The sequence below is a fragment of the Leopardus geoffroyi genome, chromosome B4 (assembly GCF_018350155.1).
Source record: "Leopardus geoffroyi isolate Oge1 chromosome B4, O.geoffroyi_Oge1_pat1.0, whole genome shotgun sequence".
Classification (NCBI taxonomy): Eukaryota; Metazoa; Chordata; class Mammalia; order Carnivora; family Felidae; genus Leopardus; species Leopardus geoffroyi.
In genome coordinates this window covers 95,531,517-95,552,556 of record NC_059341.1, presented here as the reverse complement: position 1 = coordinate 95,552,556, position 21,040 = coordinate 95,531,517, and the positions used below count along the sequence as shown (strand labels likewise).

Here is a 21,040-nt window from a genome sequence, read left to right as displayed (position 1 = left end):
AAATATTCTTGAAAGGGCTTTTGTGAATTTAAGTTTCCTGAATTTTGAGAACATGGCTTGGTTCAAAATACTCTTCTAACTTCATCAAGCTCCCTCTTCGGTTGTTTTCATGTAACGTTTAAAAATCTGGGTTGAGCATCAGACTCCTGATTTTGACTCAGGTCATGATCTCAGGGTCACGGGATGGAGCCCCACGCTGGGGTCCGTGCTCAGCATGGAGCCTGCTTGGGATGCTCTCTCTCTGTCTCTCTCTCCCTTCCCCCACTGCCCCTCTCCCCTGTTCAAGCTCTCTTAAATATATACATATATATACACGTATATACATATATATACATATACACACACATATATGTGTATATGTGTGTATATGTGTGTGTGTATATGTGTGTGTGTGTGTGTGTGTGTGTGTGTGTGTGTGTGTGTGTGTGTATCTGGCTGTTTCCTGAGATTTTCTGGCTCTGTCCTCCTCTCTCATTTTTATCTAGAGGTTCTCTTTCTTCTGTCTCTGTTGTCTCTATCCTGCTCAATCATGATTCTATTCCCAGAAACTTCTCAGCAGAATCCTGGAAGGGAGCACTGGTAGGCCAATCTTGAGAGATGACAGAGCAAGGCTGCTCACGTTAGGCCTCACTACAGGTCCTTTACGCAGATCCAATATACAGGTGGGCAACATCTCTCCCAGTTTCAAACTGGATAATCACTTTCAAATTGGTTGTTCACCACTCCGAGGTGCTTCCATTCTCAGGCAAGATACCCCAATGCTTTTCTCTACCTTCTTATGTACTGAAACAGATACATGTAGGTTTTTTGGTTATTTCTCATCTGCTTACATTTAGGAGGGTTCATGGGGATACCTCATCACCAAGTTTTGTTATAAATGTTTTCATGGTTTGGGTTTTGCTACCCAGTTGATCTATTTTTATGTAGGAATTCAGAAAGATTTTAAAAACTAAGCTGCCCTCATCCCAGAATCTAAGCAAGGCCTTAGAGTATATTTTGAAAATTAATTTTGCTTACTTCTGTATTTTTTCTGATTCACAGAATTATCTGCACTCATGTTTTAATTTTCCTAACGATGAATGACTTAATGATGAACACATACTAATATTTATGAATGAAGCAAATTACTTGAATGAAGATTTTTTTTTTTTCCGAAAGAGAATATATTTCCCAACAGGAGCACTACAGTGAATACCGATACTGCCAGATATTTTAAATGTTGGGGAAACACAGCAGTTATCTGTCAAGATACTATGCTAACTACTGTTAAGTGGCTTAGACCTAATTACTCAACAGAACTGTTCAGTTACTTCTTTTGGCCTAGGGGCACTGTGAAAACATTATCAAGACACTAAGGGTACCATATAGCATGTATCTCGATGAAACTTGCTTTCTGGAAAAAATCACCTCATTTGATGATTTCAGAAGATGGAAAAGAAGTATCAGAAGATATAATGCAATGAAAGTAGGCTAACATTGTTAGCGTCCTGTAATTATGAGCCAACGATGAGTGCCTTGGGAATTCATTTAACTTTATGTTCTTGGCCAGGGGAAGAAAAATAAGGAGGAAACAAAAATAAAAAATAAATGTCAAAATTTATTAAAAAAATATTCAAGTCATGGAGTCAACAGAATTTCTGTTGTTGATAACGTGATCATGACATAAGCAGAAGCATCACATTCAAAAGTGTAATTACAGGCACTAACCTCATTGTGTAACTACAAGTGAATTTAATAGTCATCCATTTTGAATGTCTTCTATACCCTTGCTTCATCTCTGGCCACAAACAATAGGGTACAGCCATTTGTTTACAAGAGTTTCAAAAGAAAGGAAGAATAAACTGTGAACCAGCTCATTGGTTTCAGACATTGATTTCTGAACCAATTCCTTCCTCAGCTAACTCCTGTTTACCTTAATGCAGTGCCAAACAGCAACAATGATGAAAGCCTCCATCTTTCTGCTCTAGGTACCAGATCTACTCTGACGACTCTTGAATTGCTACATACCCATTTGAAAGAAAATTCTTGTTCACTTCATTAAGTGTTCTTTATATTCATTATGCATTTTTAACATACTTTAACATATTACAGATTCTAAGATGCTTTGATGTTGGTGCTGTTTTCAATCATACTAGAAGGTATCAATGAATGGTTACAAGCTACTATGTTACAACTATGACTTTAAGATACCATGTTGTAAGATGTATCCTGACAGCAGAAAAATATAAATTTTCAATAAAATGTAACTCAGAATAAAAGAAATAGGGTACATCATTCCTTATTTACATTACATTTTTACTGCAGTATAAAAAATAAAAATGTAATTTGTATATCGTGCTGTATAACTGTCTTGCACACCAAAAGGAAACATATCTACTGATGTATTTGTGTTAAAATAATTAAGCAACTTGTATTTTAAATGCTTTCTATTATGCAGAAATACTTGAGTGAATAGTCAGATAAGTATTTAGTGTTTCGGCCATATCTGGGAAATTGTTCTGGGTGGGCTAGAAATACGTTCTTTTTTCCTATTTGAAGTAATGAAATATATGGGCAAAGTCACCTCACGATACATAAATATGCACCTGTATACACCGAAACACACATGTTACAAAACTGTAAAAATAAAAAGAATGAAACAGAAAATTCAAACTAATGATTACTTCTGAGAAGGAGGCAAGGGAAGGGTGGCACATGGAAACTTCTCCATTAAGTGTAATATGCAAGCTGCAGAAAAATGCTAATTTGTTAGAAACAAAGACAACAAATTACATTTGCACTTACATCGTTATTTGAAAAGATCTGAAAAGATATACACTAAACAGTTAAAGTAAACTTTCAGTCTATTTTATATTTCCATTATTCTTCAAAGTTTTTGCAATGCATTCCTGTAACTTCTGTGATTTAAAATATAAAAAGGAAATAAAATATTTAATGATGGGGGAGGGAGAAGGAAATGACAATACAATCACTGCCATAATTCTGTGGCATGTTATATCCCACAAAGTTAATGCAGCAGTTTCAACTGTGAGGTATTCTTCAGGAACATAACGGATTAGGATGCATTAGATTCAGTTTATAGGTAACAATGAACTAACCAACATGACATGATCAATGACCTCATATTATAAAAAGTTCTATTCAGAGTAACATCTAAAAATCTTGCAAATATCAGTAGTTATGTTACCCAGCACACTCTACAATTTCTTTCTTTCACTTAATTTGTTTTATTTAATGTTACTGAAACATTCATTAAACAACTATTATTTACCCAAAACCATGGTAGGTACTGGCAGTTCCAAGATGAACAAATATAGCTCTAGCTCATACAGTAGTACTGTCCAAGACAATATTCTGAAATGACCTAAAATTTCTACATCTGCACCATCTGATATGGTAGCCATTAAAGGAAAGTAGCTGTTAGGCATTTGAAATGTGGCTAATACAACTGGAAAACTAAAATTTTTAAATTTTAATTCAAATACATTTAAATCTAAATAGCCACTTGTGGTTAGTGCCTACAGTATTAGCACAGGTCTACAGGAAGACAAGGACAAACAGATAGCTTACAATGTATTTGGTCAACACTAAACTATAAGTATCTACAAAGGTTATGAGAGCAAAGAAAAGGAACACTGAGCTCATATAAGTGTACTTCTGGAAGTACTAATAATACCTAATTCTTGAACCGTGTGAAACAAAGGTGAGGCACTACATGAAGAGGAACTAAAACAAGTAAAGGCTTAAGTGTAAAAGCGTATGGTAGGGAGATTAAAATCAGTTTTGTATTCCTAACTGAAAAAAATGCATACTAGGAAGTCAGAGGAGAGACACTGGGAGGGTAAATAAATGCAGATTGGGGTCAGAATATGGAAATACTGTATAAAGTTTAAGAGTTTGGTTTTATTACATACGAGATGGAAAGCCAGTGATGAGTTAAATTAGTAATTAGCATGGTTGGATTTGTACATACTTATCATTGAAATAAATTAGTAGAAATTAAAGGAAGATAAGTAAATACTGGCAAAACTGGGGGATTATATTTTCCTGAAAAAAGCTTGGCAATCCTTTCAAAACTGAATGAACGATGAACCATTTAAATAATTAAATTCTCACATGAACTAATAATATAGCAGTCTAAGCAAATAAAATTCAACTACTTGATTCAAACTCCAAAAACTTAACTGGGTTTAAATTTATAGAAAGAAATGAAACAAAGTAAATACCAGTATAAAAATCAGTACTTCAACCAACACCCATTTGAAAGTCATTAGTTTTTAGCACAAAGGTGAAGGAATACATTTTCTTAAGCTAAATTCCCAAGACTTTTTATCAGGTCTACAAGGAAATGAGAATTAGAGATCTTTCTTATTAAACTCTGGAATATTAGCCTACTATTATCAGGATGCCTAAATATCACTATAAATCATCAAGTGCCCTTCAAAAACAAAACCCCATGAAAGATGAACTGAGTGCAAACACTGGTACAAAGAAATCCTATTTTATCCATGAAAAAAACAAAATTCCTCAAAATGGAATTTTTAAAAAAATCCAAATCATTTCATGTCAGCATATATAAACTTTTAGTGCTACCCATACAAATACAAGTGATTTATTTGATATTATTTTGAATTTCCCATGTGCTTTTAATATATTCATCATCATATCAGAAAGGGAAATTATATTTCTGTATATGTCCTTTCCAAGAGAGGCTTCAAAAATAAAATAATTATGCAATGGAGATTTAAACAATTGTTTCCAATAATATTTCAACATGTATTAAGTGTTACTAAGTAACAATAAAAAAGGAGAAATATTTTCAGACAGAAAAACTCTAACCAAGAATTTTTTCTTTTTTTTTTTTTAATTTTTTTTTTTTTTTTTGTTTATTTATTTTTGAGACAGAGAGAGACAGAGCATGAACGGGGGAGGGGCAGAGAGAGAGGGAGACACAGAACTGGAAGCAGGCTCCAGGCTCTGAGCCATCAGCCCAGAGCCTGACGCGGGGCTCAAACTTACGGACTGTGAGATCGTGACCTGAGCTGAAGTCGGACGCTTAACCGACTGAGCCACCCAGGCGCCCCCCAAGAATTTTTTCAAAGAAGCTAAAGAACCTGGATTATTGGTAAATAATGTTAACTGGAACAATATAGTATTTTTAGAGTAGAGTGAGCAGGAATTAGAAAATCTCTTCAATACAATGTCATTTTGTTCCTTTCTTAATGAACATTTTGGAATTCTATATTAAAATGATTCCATGAAGTAAATTACCATACTGTATAACCATACAAAAGTTCTATACTTACACTTTACCAACCTGATTATGAGCACCAAAAAGCCACATAGCCTAGAATCACAATACTCTTAAAATAATTTAGCAGAACCTATCAAAAGATGCAACAGCCCAAGCAGTGAGACCACTTAAATTCTTATGAGTCAAGGTACTTGGAAGTGGTTGTGAGGCCGGAGGAGCTAGAGCAAGTAGGAAAATGAGCAAAGGCCATGTTGGTCAAGTCTGTAAGAACCCTGAATAGATAGAAAAGGTTACAAGGAGAACTGTGTCTGCAGAGCTACAACTACGGCTTATTAAAATCATAAAGATCCGGCAAGAAACTTCAGACAGCAAGTGAAAGGAAGAACAACTGGACACTATTTTTATTAGGCACAGTGCCCAAATGAGAACCTAAAACAAGTAAATCTAAATCTTGTAATCAAAGGATCTTTGCTATAAACACCATGAAGACCCATTCACAATTTTTTCCACTATTTACCTTTCCAATTTGAGGGAAGAAAAGATTAACTGAGCTAAAATAAATGATTAGCAGAGAAATGGTTAGTGAATCAAAGCTGCTGCTATAACACTAAGTTGCCTTCAACAGCCTAGAGGGAACAAAACTGGTAGGTGGCAGGGTGTGAGGGAAGCTGAACATGTATGTACCCATGCAGAAAGCCTACAGCTTATCCTTACCTGAGCTTTGAACTATTCTGTACTCTGAATTACTGCATAATTTGGTAATGTTATTATTAAAAAAGGAGAGTTTCTTTGAAAAATGAAATTCAAAAAAAAATTTTTAATCACTATTTCATACCACTATCTTTAAAATTCACCTTCCTTTAAAACCTCAGAAAGAGGAATATTACACTTCAACCACCTTTTAGCATCTTTACATGCTACATGTAGGGAATGGATACTATTAACCAGCTTAATAAATGACAAAACAAGGGGCACCTGAGTGGCTCAGTTGGTTAAGCGACCGACTTGGGCTCAGATCATGATCTCGCGGTTTGTGAGTTCGAGCCCCGCATCGGGCTCTGTGCTGACAGCTCAGACCCTGGAGCCTGCTTCGGATTCTATGTCTCCCCAACCCCTCTCCTGCTCCCTCAAGCTTCGGATTCTAAGTCTCCCTCCCCTGCTCACGCTCTGTGTCTCTCTGTATCTCAATAATAAATAAACGTTAAAAAAAATTTAAAAAAAATAAATGACAAAACAAGAATCTAGCATTATAAGGATAGCAAGCTAATGAGAAATTCAATAGAATTTGGGTCTCTGAGCACCCTGGGATGTTGCATTTCTATTTCTTTTATATTCTAACCAATTTTGTCTACACATCTGTGATGCTCTATTAACCCTGAATATAGCCTAAGAATTCAGGTTTATTCCTCCAGAAATAATAATATGTACATATGTGTGTGTGTGTGTACACACACACACACACACACACACACACACACTCAGCACTTTGTTTTAAGGAATACTAGCTCTGAACCCAGCCATGGAGTCATAAATTGTGTACCAGATAATCTAAGATTTGACATATACATAAAGAATTACGTTGACACTAACAAAATATACATTTATCATAAGCATGATTTAAATGTTCCCAACTATTTCAGCTGTCAAAGCCAACACATGCATTTTAAATTATAAGCCAAAGTTTTCATATTGGAGTATATCCAATTTGCTGGTTTCAATTAAATATAACATATTAAACAGTTCAATGTAGCAATATGATCAAAAGACAAAAAGGGGGGAAAAAAACTGATCTTACCTGGTAGTTTCTTTTCTCAGATAATGTATGTCCATCAGTCCTCACCATAGAGTCGTGTCCTTTCCTCACAGTACTGGAGGCAATCAAATAGAACTGTCACTCAAGGGTCGTGTCACAGGAAGGACCGCCCACCAGTTCTCCCTCTAGAGTGGAATTATCCAAAAGCCGTCAAAATTACTAACATGTAAACATATGAACAGCAGCAAAAATATCCAATATGATACATATAAAACAGAAACAAAAAGTACTATTTTAATATCATAATGCATCTTTCTCTTAACCATCTAGGGAGGGTTAGACTGGTAGATACTTTAAAAAATTATTAAATATAAAAAAACTCTTATACTCTCTCCAATTAAAACTGTACACCAGACCTCACACACAAAGAGGACACTTATGGTCAATAAAACAGTGCACAAAAAAAGTTCAGCCCTCAACTGATATATTTTTTCTTTTAAATACTCTATTAGTCTCAGAAATACCTAATTAATTCAGATTCAGTTGTGTAATTTCAAATCATTCTCCTCCTAAGGCTTGTTTATCAGAACTGTTATTCATTCAGTTTATGAGGTTTATTTCTATGCTGTAAGACTGGAATATATCATATATTCTCAGGATGATTAATAGATGCAAACTTAACTCAATATTCTATTTAAAATTTACTCCAAGGAAGAGTAGCAACATATGCCAACTTTCTGGATGCCTTTGTCCTTCAATACTCTAATTTCATAATGCTCTATTTATTTATTTTTTACATTAAAGCAGAGAAATAATAGAGCTTATTTCTTAACTTGGACAGAGATAAATAAATCCAAAATGATGAGGCACTATGCACCTCAGGTACAAAAAAAAAAAAAAAAAAAAAAAGTCACTGAAGCAGAGGTGAGAGTCCCTAGAGATGTAAACTCAAAAATGTAAACTGTAAACTGAAAATTGAAAGATCAAAAACTCAAAAGTGGTATCTACAAAGAAGTTTTAAACATTATCTTTTCAAGACAAATGTCTCTCACCTGTTTCAGTAAAATATTTACCCTAGGGAAATGGTACATATCCTACTGAATTAATATATAATAGTTGCTAACCACTAAAAGTTCAAATTTAGAACAATTATTTAACATCACATGAAATTTGCTTTGGGAGAGGCTATTAAAAACCTTTAATTTAAATTCATAGTAAGCATGAATCAATTTTATTAAAACCAATCAACACACACAAACACACCCCTATGGATTACCTCCAAAAAGCAATCTAATAAGGACAGAAAACATTTTCAAGGAAAATAAATCACTAAAAATTAGTATTATTACATAAAAGAATTCACATAATGAAAACCTACATTCCATCTTTGGTTTTATGTCTAATCACAAATACAAAGCTAGTGGGTGCTATACTTTTACTTAATGTGGACCACCTTACATTGTATGTTTGGCTGAAATACTTTAAGACGCCTGACTCTAGGCCAAAAATGTTAATTGCTCATTACCAACTTATATGTACCAGTGATATTAAGTATGTCTCTCAAACATAACAAATGAGAAAGATTTTTTAAACTGTAGGTATATTTACTGCCATAAATGTAATCTTTATCATCTAGCAAGGAATTAGGTTAATCATAAAATAAAATTATCAAGTGAACTGATGTTCAAGAATAGTTAAGTGACACACATTCAGCTCCAATTTAAATGTTCATGATTGTTACAAAATGGGAGCAAAACTATTTATTATGTATTTTTACCCCCCACCAAAAAAAAACCTAATCCTGTTTTAATGTGTTCTTTAATATTTATTTATTTTTTTTTTTAAATTTTTTTTAGTGTTTTGTTTATTTTTGAGACAGAGAGAGACAGAGAGTGAGCAGGGGAGGGGCAGAGAGAGAGCGAGACACAGAATCCGAAGCAGGCTCCAGGCTCTGAGCTGTCAGCACAGAGCCCGACGCGGGGCTCGAACTCACAAACCGTGAGATCATGACCTGAGCCAAAGTCAGAGGCTTAACCAACTGAGCCACCCAGGCGCCCCAATATTTATTTATTTTTGAGAGAGGGAGAGCAGGCATGAGTGAGGGAGGGGCAGAGAGAGGGGGAGACAGAGGATCTGAAGCGGGCTCTGTGCTGACAGCAGAGAGCCAGCTGCAGGGCTCAAACCCACTAACTGTGAGATCATGACCTGAGACGAAGCTGAATGCTCAACCAACTGAGCCACCCAGGAGCACCTAATGTTAGTGTTTTATAAAAATAATAATTTAAAACAGCACTTGCCAAAACTATTAATCTACTCATGGCAACTCTGAATTCAATGGATAATAATGTAAAATTTCAGCTTTTTCTTACAGGGCAAATTTTATTTTTCCTTATTAAATTAGCTATGTTTACATTAAAGCCCATACATTACCATCACATTATACTAGTTTCATCAAAAGATGTTAGCAATCTAAAATCAGGCAAGGCAATTTTCAAAGTACTGTAATGTACGTTAACATAACCTAACTATGTAAAAAACTATGATGAGAACTTTATATGCTAAATAAATAAACCTTAATTAAAGATAAAAATTATTATTTAATCTGTAAACTTACCAGTTTAAAGACAAATATTAACTTTGGAATACTATGGATTTTAGCACAAAGGGAAAACTTGTTTCTGTTCATTTCTTTTGTTTCTCCCTCTTGGGATAACTTCAAATATTTCATGTCTTAGGGTTTCAGTCAACAGCCACTATCTGCTCTAAGCAATGTATGAATCAATATTCTATATTGATCAATAACTAAGAATCATCATCTCCTTTTGACAAACAAAGGGAAAAAGGAACGAAGGCACTCTATTTTCTTCTGGGTAACCACGAAAAAGCAAACATTTGTCACCATTATCTTATATTAAGCAAAAATGTTCACTAATAGATTGTGTTGATACTCACTGGGAATGAAAAGATGCATAATAGATGAAAAAGGATGTAAGTATATATGTAAGACAGAGTGTGTGAAAAGGAGAAAGTATGAGAAAACATGCACTCTAGCTGCCTATATATATAAAAAGTTTATACACTGGTTTTCCTACAAAGTCCTAAACATTCAAAAAGTCAGAAAAGACAAATATTTATAAAACTACCATGAAATTTTCTATAAGGCAGAATGCCTTCCAAGATGGGAACACGGAGACTATACTTACTCTCCTACCTTAAATAACTAGAAAGTTAGATAAAATATATAAAACAATGATTTTCATCTCAGGACAGAGATCATCAAGAAAAAAGAACAAATGAAGTAAGCCCCACTGCAGCCTGTAGAGGTATGAGGCTAAAACATGGGAGGGGGAGGCGGAACCCAATCAAAAAAACCTAATGGTCTCAGTGAGCTAAGGGAAACGAAAAGAATCCAAAGTTAGGGGAGACACCAAGCCAGCTACAATTTGTAGGGCAAATGAAAAGAAGGAAGCTGCAAAGAAAAAGAGCTTCAAAGATCTGAAGACAGATCACCCTCAAGGTTTAGCTGAGTAATTATCTGTGCACACATGTGAAAAACTACTTATTCTAGAGAAAAAGCCTCTGAAAAGTAATCAAACCAATCCCCAGAACTTATGTTCCCATCAACTACAGTAGGATGGCTTTAACACAGCGCGGTATTGAATAGAATTCAGAAGGTAATGAATGCCTAAACAATGAAACCAAAGAAGCCTTAAGACTAAGGATGTTATGGACCAGCACTAACAAAGTTAAAACCAAGCCTCAAAAGGATGAAGCTATTTCTGCCATAACTGAAACCCAAAACAAAACCCAACAATATTTAAAATAATACAACACACTCCAGTATTAAATAATATAAAATTAAATATCTGGCATCCAATAGAAAATTACCAGCCATGCAAAGATGCAGGAAATACACCCCAAGCAAAGTAAAATATAACATAGAAGGATCCAGCAATGATCCAGGTGATACAATCATTAGACAAGGAGGTTAAAACAGGTATTGTAAACATATCCCCCAAATTCAAGAAGATAAAGAAAACTATGAATATGGTAACAGAAATGCAAGGGCATGGAAAAGACGTAAGTTGGCGACACAGAGGAATTTATGGTGACAGAAAAGTTCTGTATCTTGCTTGTGGTGGTGGTTATATGATTCTACATGTTTGATAAAACATCACAGAATGATAAAGACATACCAAAAAAAAGTGAGAGCTTGTGCCAATTTCTGGTTTCGATAATGTGCTGTAGTTATGTTAAGATGACGTTATTGGAGGAAGATAGGTGATGTGTATATGGGAATTCTCTGTACTATTTTTGCATCTTCCTACAAGTTTATAATTAGTTGAAAGTTAAAAAGCTTTTTTAAAAGGCTCAAACTGGGGGCACCTGGGTGGCCCAGTCCGTTAAGCTCATGTGGGATCCATCCACTCACTGGGCTCCATGCTGGGCATGGAGCATACAGGAGATTCATTCATTTCCTTCCTTCCTTCCTTCCTTCCTTCCTTCCTTCCTTCCTTCCTTCCCTCCCTCCCTCCCCCCTCCCCCCTCCCTCCCTCCCTCCCTCCCTCTTTCTTTCTTTCTTTCTTTCTTTCTTTCTTTCTTTCTTTTTCCTTTCCTTTCCTTTCCTTTCCTTTCCTTTCCTTTCCTTTCCTTTCCTTTCCTTTCCTTTCCTTTCCTTTCCTTTCCTTTTCCTTTCCTTTCCTTTCCTTTCCTTTCCTTTCCTTTCCTTTCCTTTCCTTTCCTTTCCTTTCCTTTCCTTTCCTTTCCTTTCCTTTCCTTTCCTTTCCTTTCCTTTCCTTTCCTTTCCTTTCCTTTCCTTTCCTTTCCTTTCCTTTCCTTTCCTTTCCTTTCCTTTCCTTTCCTTTCCTTTCCTTTTCCTTTCCTTTCCTTTCCTTTCCTTTCCTTTCCTTTCCTTTCCTTTCCTTTCCTTTCCTTTCCTTTCCTTTCCTTTCCTTTCCTTTCCTTTCCTTTCCTTTCCTTTCCTTTCCTTTCCTTTCCTTTCCTTTCCTTTCCTTTCCTTTCCTTTCCTTTCCTTTCCTTTCCTTTCCTTTCCTTTCCTTTCCTTTCCTTTCCTTTCCTTTCCTTTCCTTTCCTTTCCTTTCCTTTCCTTTCCTTTCCTTTCCTTTCCTTTCCTTTCCTTTCCTTTCCTTTCCTTTCCTTTCCTTTCTCTCCCTCCACCGCCCCCCCCCCCCCAGGCTCATGCACACATGTACTCTCTCAAAATAAAACAAAAGACTCAAACTGATCTTCCAGAAATAAAAATTCAACATCTGTAATTAAACATGCATTGGATAAGATTAACAGCAGTCTTTTCTAAACTTCAAAGAAAAGTTTAGTGAATTGAAGACACAGCTGGCAATTAAAAAAATAAAAAATTAAACAGTGAGAAAACAGATGAGAAAAAAAAGAACTGTGAGACCGTACCAAGTGAGACAGTGAACTACTGGGCAATATCAAACAGCTAACTTTAATGTAGTTAGTGTCCCAGAAAGAGTAAAAGAGTGAGAAGGAAAGAAAATGGTCAAATTTTTCCTAAATTTTATGAAAACTATACTCACAGAGTCAATAACTCAACCACCAATAACAACAAAAACCTCATGATGATTTTAAAATCAAGTTGATGCGTTGAGAAAAAAATAATAATAATAAAATAAAATAAAATAAAATCAAGTTGATGAAAAACAGCAAAACAGAATCTTAAAGGAGATGGAAGAGGGAAAGTATATATAAATTGAAACAGAGGGGGAAAAAAACCAGGAATGACAGTCGACTTCTCATTGAGAAACAGTGCAAAGCAGGTTCAACATTTTTAAACTACAGAAGGAAAAAAACCCATCAATTGAGAGTTCCAAATCCAGCAAAAATACCTTTCAAAAATGAAGATAAATACAGCCACTTTGGAAGAGTTCAGTTTCTCATAAAGTTAAACATACACTTAACCATACAACCCAGCAACTGTGCCCCTGGGTATTTACCAAAGCAAACTAAAAACATGTTCATTTGAAAACCTGTTCACGAATGCTTATACCAATGAAGATGACCTTTCAGATAGATGAAGGGATGAACAAAATGGTACATCTATATAGTAGGATTCCACTCAACAATAAAAAAAGATCAAGCTATTATTCCATGCAACACAAAGAAAAGAATATAGATCAAAAAGGCTATATATTACATGTTTCTAGTCATATGACATTCTAGAAAGACAAAACTACAGGGAAAGAAAATAAATGAGTGGTTTCCAGGGGCCTGGAAAGGGGTGGAATAAGTGACTGACTACAAAGGGGGACACATGGAAACTTTTAGAGAGATGGAACTATTCCATATAGCACTGGAGTGGTGGATACATGATGCTATTATGCATGTGTTAAAATCCACAGAACTTCACAACATAGAGAGTGAACAGTAATGTATGCAAATTTTAAAAATCAACCAAGCGGTTAGAAATATAGACCTGGAAAAAGACTAATAGTATTTTAAATGTATGATCCAGCCACGCTGAAAGGAGTATGGGAAATGTGCTGACCTAAGTAACTTTGGAAAATGATGTTTTAACTGCTAACTGTAAGAAGGGAGAAAAACTCTACATGAATGATGTATTCTAGTTGGCAAAATGATTCATCACAGAGCTATGGGTTAATAATTCTGAAACTGCTATGTATGTATAGTGGAGATAAACAATAAGTAAAACAGATGATGGTTGGCAGGAGCCAGGTTTCTCCCTATGAGAAACTATGTAGTACTGGATTAGAGTCAGAGCCATCTTCTATTGATATCAATTTGTTCTTTATTATAAAACACTTTAAATATTAATCATTCAGATTTTTACAGAACAGATCATTTCACTGGTATATGTCAACTGAAAATAAATTAAAAGTTGATAAAATGTCAAGTGATTAACAGGTATGTAAAAATTATACTTTGAAAGATAAGCTTGATATAAGGGTATTTAAAAGATTTTTTCAACAAGGTAAACAAAGCTAATTTCTAAAAGGCTTAAAATTTTATTTAATATTTATAATTAAGTTAAATAAGTTTATCTCTAATATCTCTTAATTTGCAATTAAGCTAAATAAGTTTATCTCTTTTTAACAGACTGGTAACACTCAAATGTCAGGAATCTAGAGAAAAATCTCTAGAAAATACTTTATTGGAGAGTGAAAATAGTTATTAGCTTTATTCTGAGTGCTATTAAATTTTGGATGTGACATCATCATATAAAAATATATATCCTGAATGGACCAAGAACCAGAAAATCTGAATTCTAGTACTAGCTTAATCAATTTCTCTCTGGCTTCAGCTTCCTAAGGAGTTTGGGAATTGTATCTAAAACATCTGTAATTTGGCAGTCATTACCAACTCAACTTCTAAGCTACAATGTGAATTTGGCCAAGTTAAGACAGTTGAACCAGTTGGATAAGCTTTACTCTTTTTTTTTTTAAAGAGGACATTACAAGGAGGGCACCTGTTGGGAGGAGCACTGGGTGTTGTATGGAAACCAATTTGATAATAAATAAAATAAATAGAAAGAAAGAAAAAGAAAGAAAGAAAGAAAGAAAGAAAGAAAGAAAGAAAGAAAGAAAGAAGGAAAAGAAAAGGAAGGAAGGAAGGAAGGAAGGAAGGAAGGAAGGAAGGAAGGAAGGAAAGAGAAAGAAAGAAAGAAAAAGAGAAAGAAAAAGAGAAAGAAAAAGAGAAAGAAAGAAAAAGGAGGACATTACATTCCAGGTTGAGTATTAGAACAGACTACCAGATAGGACCAATTTCACTGGAGCTTAATAAAAGCTGAAGTAAGTGCACTTAGCCATTATCTTTAAAATCTCAAGGTTACTCAAATTCCAGAACTATGTCAAGCACCTTCTTATAAATAGGTAGATTGTAGTTACAAAACGTTATGAACTTATTTTCTTTATTCTTTTTTATTTATTTATTTATTTATTTATTTATTTATTTATTTATTTATTTATTGAAAGAGAGAGACAGAGCATGAGAGGGGAAGGGCAAGAGAGAGGGACACAGACTCTGAAGCAGACTCCAGGCTCTGAGCTGTCAGCACAGAGCCCAACGCAGGGCTCAAACCCACAAACTGTGAAATCGTGACCTGAACCAAAGTCAGATGCTTAGCCAACTGAGTCACCCAGGCGCCCCCGAACCTATTTTCTGAACAATTTTTGGTTCAATCACATGGATAAATGTTTCAAAATGTCTGAGTTGATGACTTGTACATACAAGAAACGTAAGCAGATGAAACAGATGTAAGTAAAACTCAGAGGAGTTTCAGTTTCATAACAAATGGAATGTGGGAAAATTGCCACATTAATTAAAGTAGTGTTTCTGAATGTTTTAATATTCCATGCTTCATGGGTCTAGAATTACCATGTAAAGTGAAAAGCTGCCCATATTTACAAAGGAAAACAAATAAAAATAAATTGACATATTCTCTTTAAATCAATATATTCTATGGTTGTCATCATTTCATATTTTGTAACTTAATTTGGTGTATCTTCTATTTTCTGTAGTGGTAGCCTTCCTGATGCACTACTTCTAATATACCTGTGTAGTTCTCTCACATATATGCCAAAGAGGATTCTGGGTACCAGATACATAGAACTTACTAAGAGTAGAAAACCAGTACAACTGTCTAAAACATCCAGCATCTCAACACAGAAATATCCTACTACCAAGTCTTAAAAGTCCCAAATAAAATGAAATACAATAAAGACAGCCCCAATGAATTTATTAAATGACAGAAGTTCAATAATTTCTGAACCACAGGCTTGGGAATTAAAATCTGTTATTTTAGGCTTAAATGAAATTAAAATTCCAACTCAGGACAATCAAGGGCGTTCTAAGCTTCCTGCTACCTGAAAACTTACATATGTTTACACAAGTTATTAGCTTCCACGTGATTCAATTTCTTCATATAAGATCAATGCAATCTAGCTCATGACTAGAATCAAGTAAATTTATAAACCAGATTTATGATACATAAACTTCATTTAAGTAACTGTGCTGTTTGAATTAACTGATCAACAAAATGTGTCAAAGGCCAAATTTTTAGTACTTACTAATTTTATGTTAATTAAGAGCTAAACAAAGTATTAAAATTAATAAATGTTTTAGAACCTTTAGCTAAAAATCCACAAAGGCTTCCAAGGACTGAAGTAGCTATTGCCAAAGCAGTCCCTCTAAAACAAGACCAAATCAGGGCGCCTCAGTGGCTCAGTCAGTTAAGCGCCCAACTCTGGCTAGGTCAAGATCTTGGATTCACAAGTTCAAGCCCTGTGTCAGGCTCTGTGCTGACAGCTCATTTGGATTCTGTGTCTTCCACCTCTCTGCCCCTCCCCAGCTCGCTCATTCTCTCTCGAAAATAAACATTTTAAAAGAATGTTTTTTAAATAAGACCAAGTCATATTAGCCTCATAATCTACTGTGGAATGGATAGTTCTATTAATTTAACAAAAGAGCTTGCTAAAATTATAATCTCTAATTAAAACTCCTTAAAATATGTAACAACTCCCTTGTTACTCTCCTTGCAGAATGGCTGTAAGGTCATTAAATATTGTTATTTCATATCAGCAATTAAAAAATACCACATGTGAACCAGAAATCTGAAAAAATGTGAAAAAATTTTATAGGCAATATGTTTTTTTCTCATAATAATTTATACAAGCTGTTGATCCTAGTGATAAGGTGATAACAAAAACGGACTAGTCCATACCCACTGTCATAACTGATTAGGCTTACCAAAATTATCTCTGAAAAAATGATAATCAAGTGATAAAGGGAAATTATGTAGCTTCTTACAAAAAGTAATTAAAAAGTTGCTTTTGACATAAATCTAACAAGTCAATTATATACATATTTTTAACTCTCAAAATTATTTTTCCAATTTTCATAACAGTATTAAATACAGCTTAAGTAAAAAAAAAAAAAGGCAGAAAATAATTACAGCTGCCCTTTATTTATTTAAAAAAAATTTTTTTTTTAACATTTATTTTATTTTTGAGACAGAGAGAGACAGAGCATGAACGGGGGAGGGGCAGAGAGAGAGGGAGACACAGAATCGGAAGCAGGCTCCAGGCTCTGAGCCATCAGCCCAGAGCCTGACGCGGGGCTCGAACTCACGGACAGTGAGATCGTGACCTGAGCTGAAGTCGGACGCTTAACCGACTGAGCCACCCAGGTGCCCCACAGCTGCCCTTTAAAGAAGATAACATAAGAGTGGGCTATCGTGGGTGAACACTAACTAAATGAACATTTTCCAAACCCCTCAAAGTTTGTCTTCATATGAAAGAGTTAAATGTTACACTATTTTTTGTATGATGGACAAGGGAATGGCCAGGGGTACTAGGCAGAGCCCTGGTACAAGACTGTCTAGGACACCATCAGAAAAAGAAGCGGGCATATTTAGAGAGGACAGAGATAGGCTAAAGGATTTATAGTTTTTTATCACAGGATGCAAACAGAATCATCTAGGGATTTTTTAAAAAACACTGATGTCCCCTCCCTTGCCCCTACTTTCATTAACTGGGCAGGCATGGAACCCCCTCATTAGGTGCTTTTTAAAGTGCTCCAGATGATTCTAATGTGCAGCCAAGGTTAATAAGACTTTTGGGGCTAAGACTGTACAGGAAAGTGAAAATCAAAAGTTTTCATTTCAGCCTAAGTATTGAGCAAAAACAAACACTATAAACTGAAGGTAATGTAAGAGCATTATTCGTTTCTTTTGCATGCCCACGTGCCCTTTCCTTGCCAGGTCTTATTCCTACCTCTGAAAACTAATGCTAGGTCTTAAACATTACTTCTTAAAATGTTTTACAAGCACAAGATTTCTTTGGTTGAAATACATGGATTATTAAGTTCAGAAGTGGGTAATACAAAAAAGTAGATGCAAACATTACAATAAACCTTGTTAGAAGAAATTTTTAATAAAGTTCCTCTTATACAGTCAGTACAGGTTTCCCCCATATCTGAAAGTTTGCATTACACCACTTCACTTTTACAAAACATCTACATTAGTATCTGTTTTCCTAACTGAAAGAAATCCAAAGAGGATTTTTATTTTTAGGAAAAGGTAATTGTTTCTTCACTTTATGTCATTGTGGCTTAGGTAAGGTTCCATAGGAATGCTCTACTTCAGACAGCAGGGAAAACCTGCGCTTTTGTTGTTTGTTTTGTTTTGGGGAAAGTGTAAGCAGGGGAGGGGCAAAGAGGGACAAAGGATCTGAAAGTGGGCTCTGCCCTAACAGCAAGCCCTATGTGGGGCTTGAACCACACAGGTGCCTCTGTACTTAGGTTTTAAACATATGTCCACAATCTTAACATTCCTTCCTAGAAATGTAATATTATCTATAATTTGCCAAGTATTAGGTACTGTGCACTAAATACCTTACTTGTGCAATTTCCTTCAATCCCCCAAATGATTCAATAAGGTAAATATTACTATCGCTTTCGTCCAGATGAGAAAACAACTGAGAATAAGGAAATTACACAAGGTCAAGAGCTAGGAGTAAGTTACCTTGAAGTAGCAAGGCCAAAATTTGAGCTCATGTCCACTTGACTTGAATCCAAGTCTTAGCCACTATGCTTTACTACTTCTCATATATATTTTCGTGGAAAATTATTTTTTTCCATGAAACCATTCCAAGAAAGTCTAGCTGTTAAATAATACTTCCATTCAAAAGTCTCAGTCTTCTGCTACAATAAAGAAATTAGCAATGGGGGGGGGGGGCGGAAGTAACAGACATTACTCAACTGGAGATTCAAAGTTCAGGAAGACTCTGATCAGGAAGTACCCGCAATACCATTTCAGATACAACTTCAGAACCTAAGCAGAGAAAAAAACAGGCCCTGTACCAAAAGACAAACAGCTAAATTGTTTCAAGACTGGCAGATTATTTTTGTCAACTAAGGTCTTTGTGTCTGTCTCAGTCATAGAAATGAATACATCCAATGTAGCTTACCTTTACACAATTCTTTATGAAGGGGACTTCAAAATTCCTCCAGAAATCCTTTTTTTTTTTTTAATTTTTAAAAATGTTTGTTTATTTTTGAGAGAGAGAGAGAAAGAGAGAGAGAGAAGAGAAGAGAAGAGAAAAGGGGGGAGGGACAGAGAGCGGGAGACACAGAATCCGAAGCAGGCTCCAGGCTCTGAGCTGTCAGCACAGAGCCTGCCATGAGGCTAGAACTCACAAACCAGGAGATCATGACCTGAGCAGAAGTCAGACGCTTAATCAACTGAGCTACCCAGGCACCCTCAGAAATCCACTGTCTACATCTCTATTACCACCACTATAGTTCAAGCCACAATTGTATCTTGCCTAATTGGTCTCCCTCGATTATTTCCTCTAAGAACCATCTAACAGCCAATTTGGTCTAGGTATCACTGCATTTTGACATCCAGCAGTCAGATGAGACGCAACAAGCAAAGGAAATGGAGAAGCAGCAGTGAGGGAGATGAAAACCAAGAAGTATGTATAAATATGCTGGAAGTTTACAGGGGAAAAGTGGTTCAAGGAAGAGCATAGAGAATTGTTTCAAACTCTGTTTGATAAAAATAAAATAAGATGGAAATTAATCTTTGGATTTAACTGCATGAAAGTCACTGGGTAATCATGACAAGAATAATTCTGGTGGAATGGTGGAAATAAAAGCACTGACTGGATCAAGTTCAGAAAGAATAGAAAAACTGGAAACAAAATACAGATATCTTTTTCAAGGAGTTATGCCATAAAAGTGATGAGGGAAGTGGGAACTAGCTGAAGGAAAACGTGGAGGCAAGAGAAGCCTTTTGTAACATAGGAAAACTTACAACACAAGATAGAGGGAGTAGTCCTACTAGACTAATGACTAGAATGACAAGTATGGTATGGATGGAATCTGTAAGAGATACTGACCTTAGATAGGCAAAAGAACATATCATCAATATCATCAGAGTGAAGATAGTCAATGGGTACAGATTCAGGTCTGTGGTAAACCTCTCACTAAGCATGGAATTTCTCATCTGGTGGCTTTTGTTTTCCATTTTCTTAGTAAAATAAGAAAGGTCATCAACTCAACGTGAGGATATAGAAAGAAGTAGTACATGCTTGAGGAAGGAGAAAAAGGTATGAAATAGTCTTCTAAGAAAGTGGGAGAGTGAAGAGATCAGAGGTAATACTGCCGAGCAGAACCACCAAGTAGCACTAAGGGCCCACCTGACATGGGTGTCCCTCGCTGTGCTCTTCTCCAGCCAAGTGCAGCTGCAGAGAGTGCACGAAGAGTGGTTGGTAGAGGTTAATTTAACCAAAGCTAGGGAGTACAATGAAGCATAAGAAAAGAAAGGAGATTAAGGGTACAGGGAAAACCGTGATCATAATGATAGGTAAAAAAAAAAAGAGGTGAGGGTATATCTTACCATTTGCCTAAATTCTAGCCATACAGACTTTCTTTGTGATTCTCAACACACCAAGTCAGTTCTCATCTTAGGGCCTTAACTTTTGTTGCTCTTTTTCAGTGATCTTCCCCCTAAATCTTCACACGCCAGTTTCTTGACACTCATATCTCTGCTTAATTGTCTTTCTTCAGAGAAACCTTCTCTGAGCATTCACTATCTGAATTTTGTTCTCATTTGTTTGTCTCCACACTTTAGAATGTAAGTAAGCGCCTTAAACAGAAGAACCCTGTCTATTCTGCTTACTATCTAGTACCTAAAATAGTGTCACTTTTTTATAGATACTTTACCGAATAAATAGATACTTTATATCCATAAGTAAATATAGATATATCTATATTTATAAGTAAATATATCTATAAAATATAGTAAATATATCTATAAGTAAATATATCTATAAAATAGATACTTTACTGAATAAATCAACCACAAAAATATACTAAATCCTTTAGTAAGTTTATTTTTATGAAGACATTTTTCCTTAAAAGAACTACAATAAAAGCATCACAAGACCAGTAACCAGAGATAAATTTTAAGTTAGTTGCTACAAATATCATCCAAAAAATTACATACTTTTCAAATATAACGTATATTTATTCCC

At 35.2% G+C, this 21,040-nt stretch overlaps 1 protein-coding gene across 5 annotated transcripts in view; it reads right to left on the bottom strand.

The window, feature by feature from the left end:
• Window positions 1-21,040, bottom strand: part of CNOT2 (CCR4-NOT transcription complex subunit 2) — a 133,510-nt gene that overhangs the window by 72,219 nt on the left and 40,251 nt on the right. For 2 of the 5 annotated variants that reach the window (XM_045465394.1, XM_045465398.1), the window contains exon 2: window positions 7,050-7,192. The exons of 1 other annotated variant lie outside the window; for it this stretch is intronic. In XM_045465394.1, coding sequence (XP_045321350.1) covers window positions 7,050-7,097 — 48 coding nt within the window. In that variant the 5' untranslated portion in view covers window positions 7,098-7,192. The remainder of the gene's footprint in view (window positions 1-7,049; window positions 7,193-21,040) is intronic. 2 more of the 5 variants (XM_045465392.1, XM_045465397.1) reach the window with 1 other exon arrangement.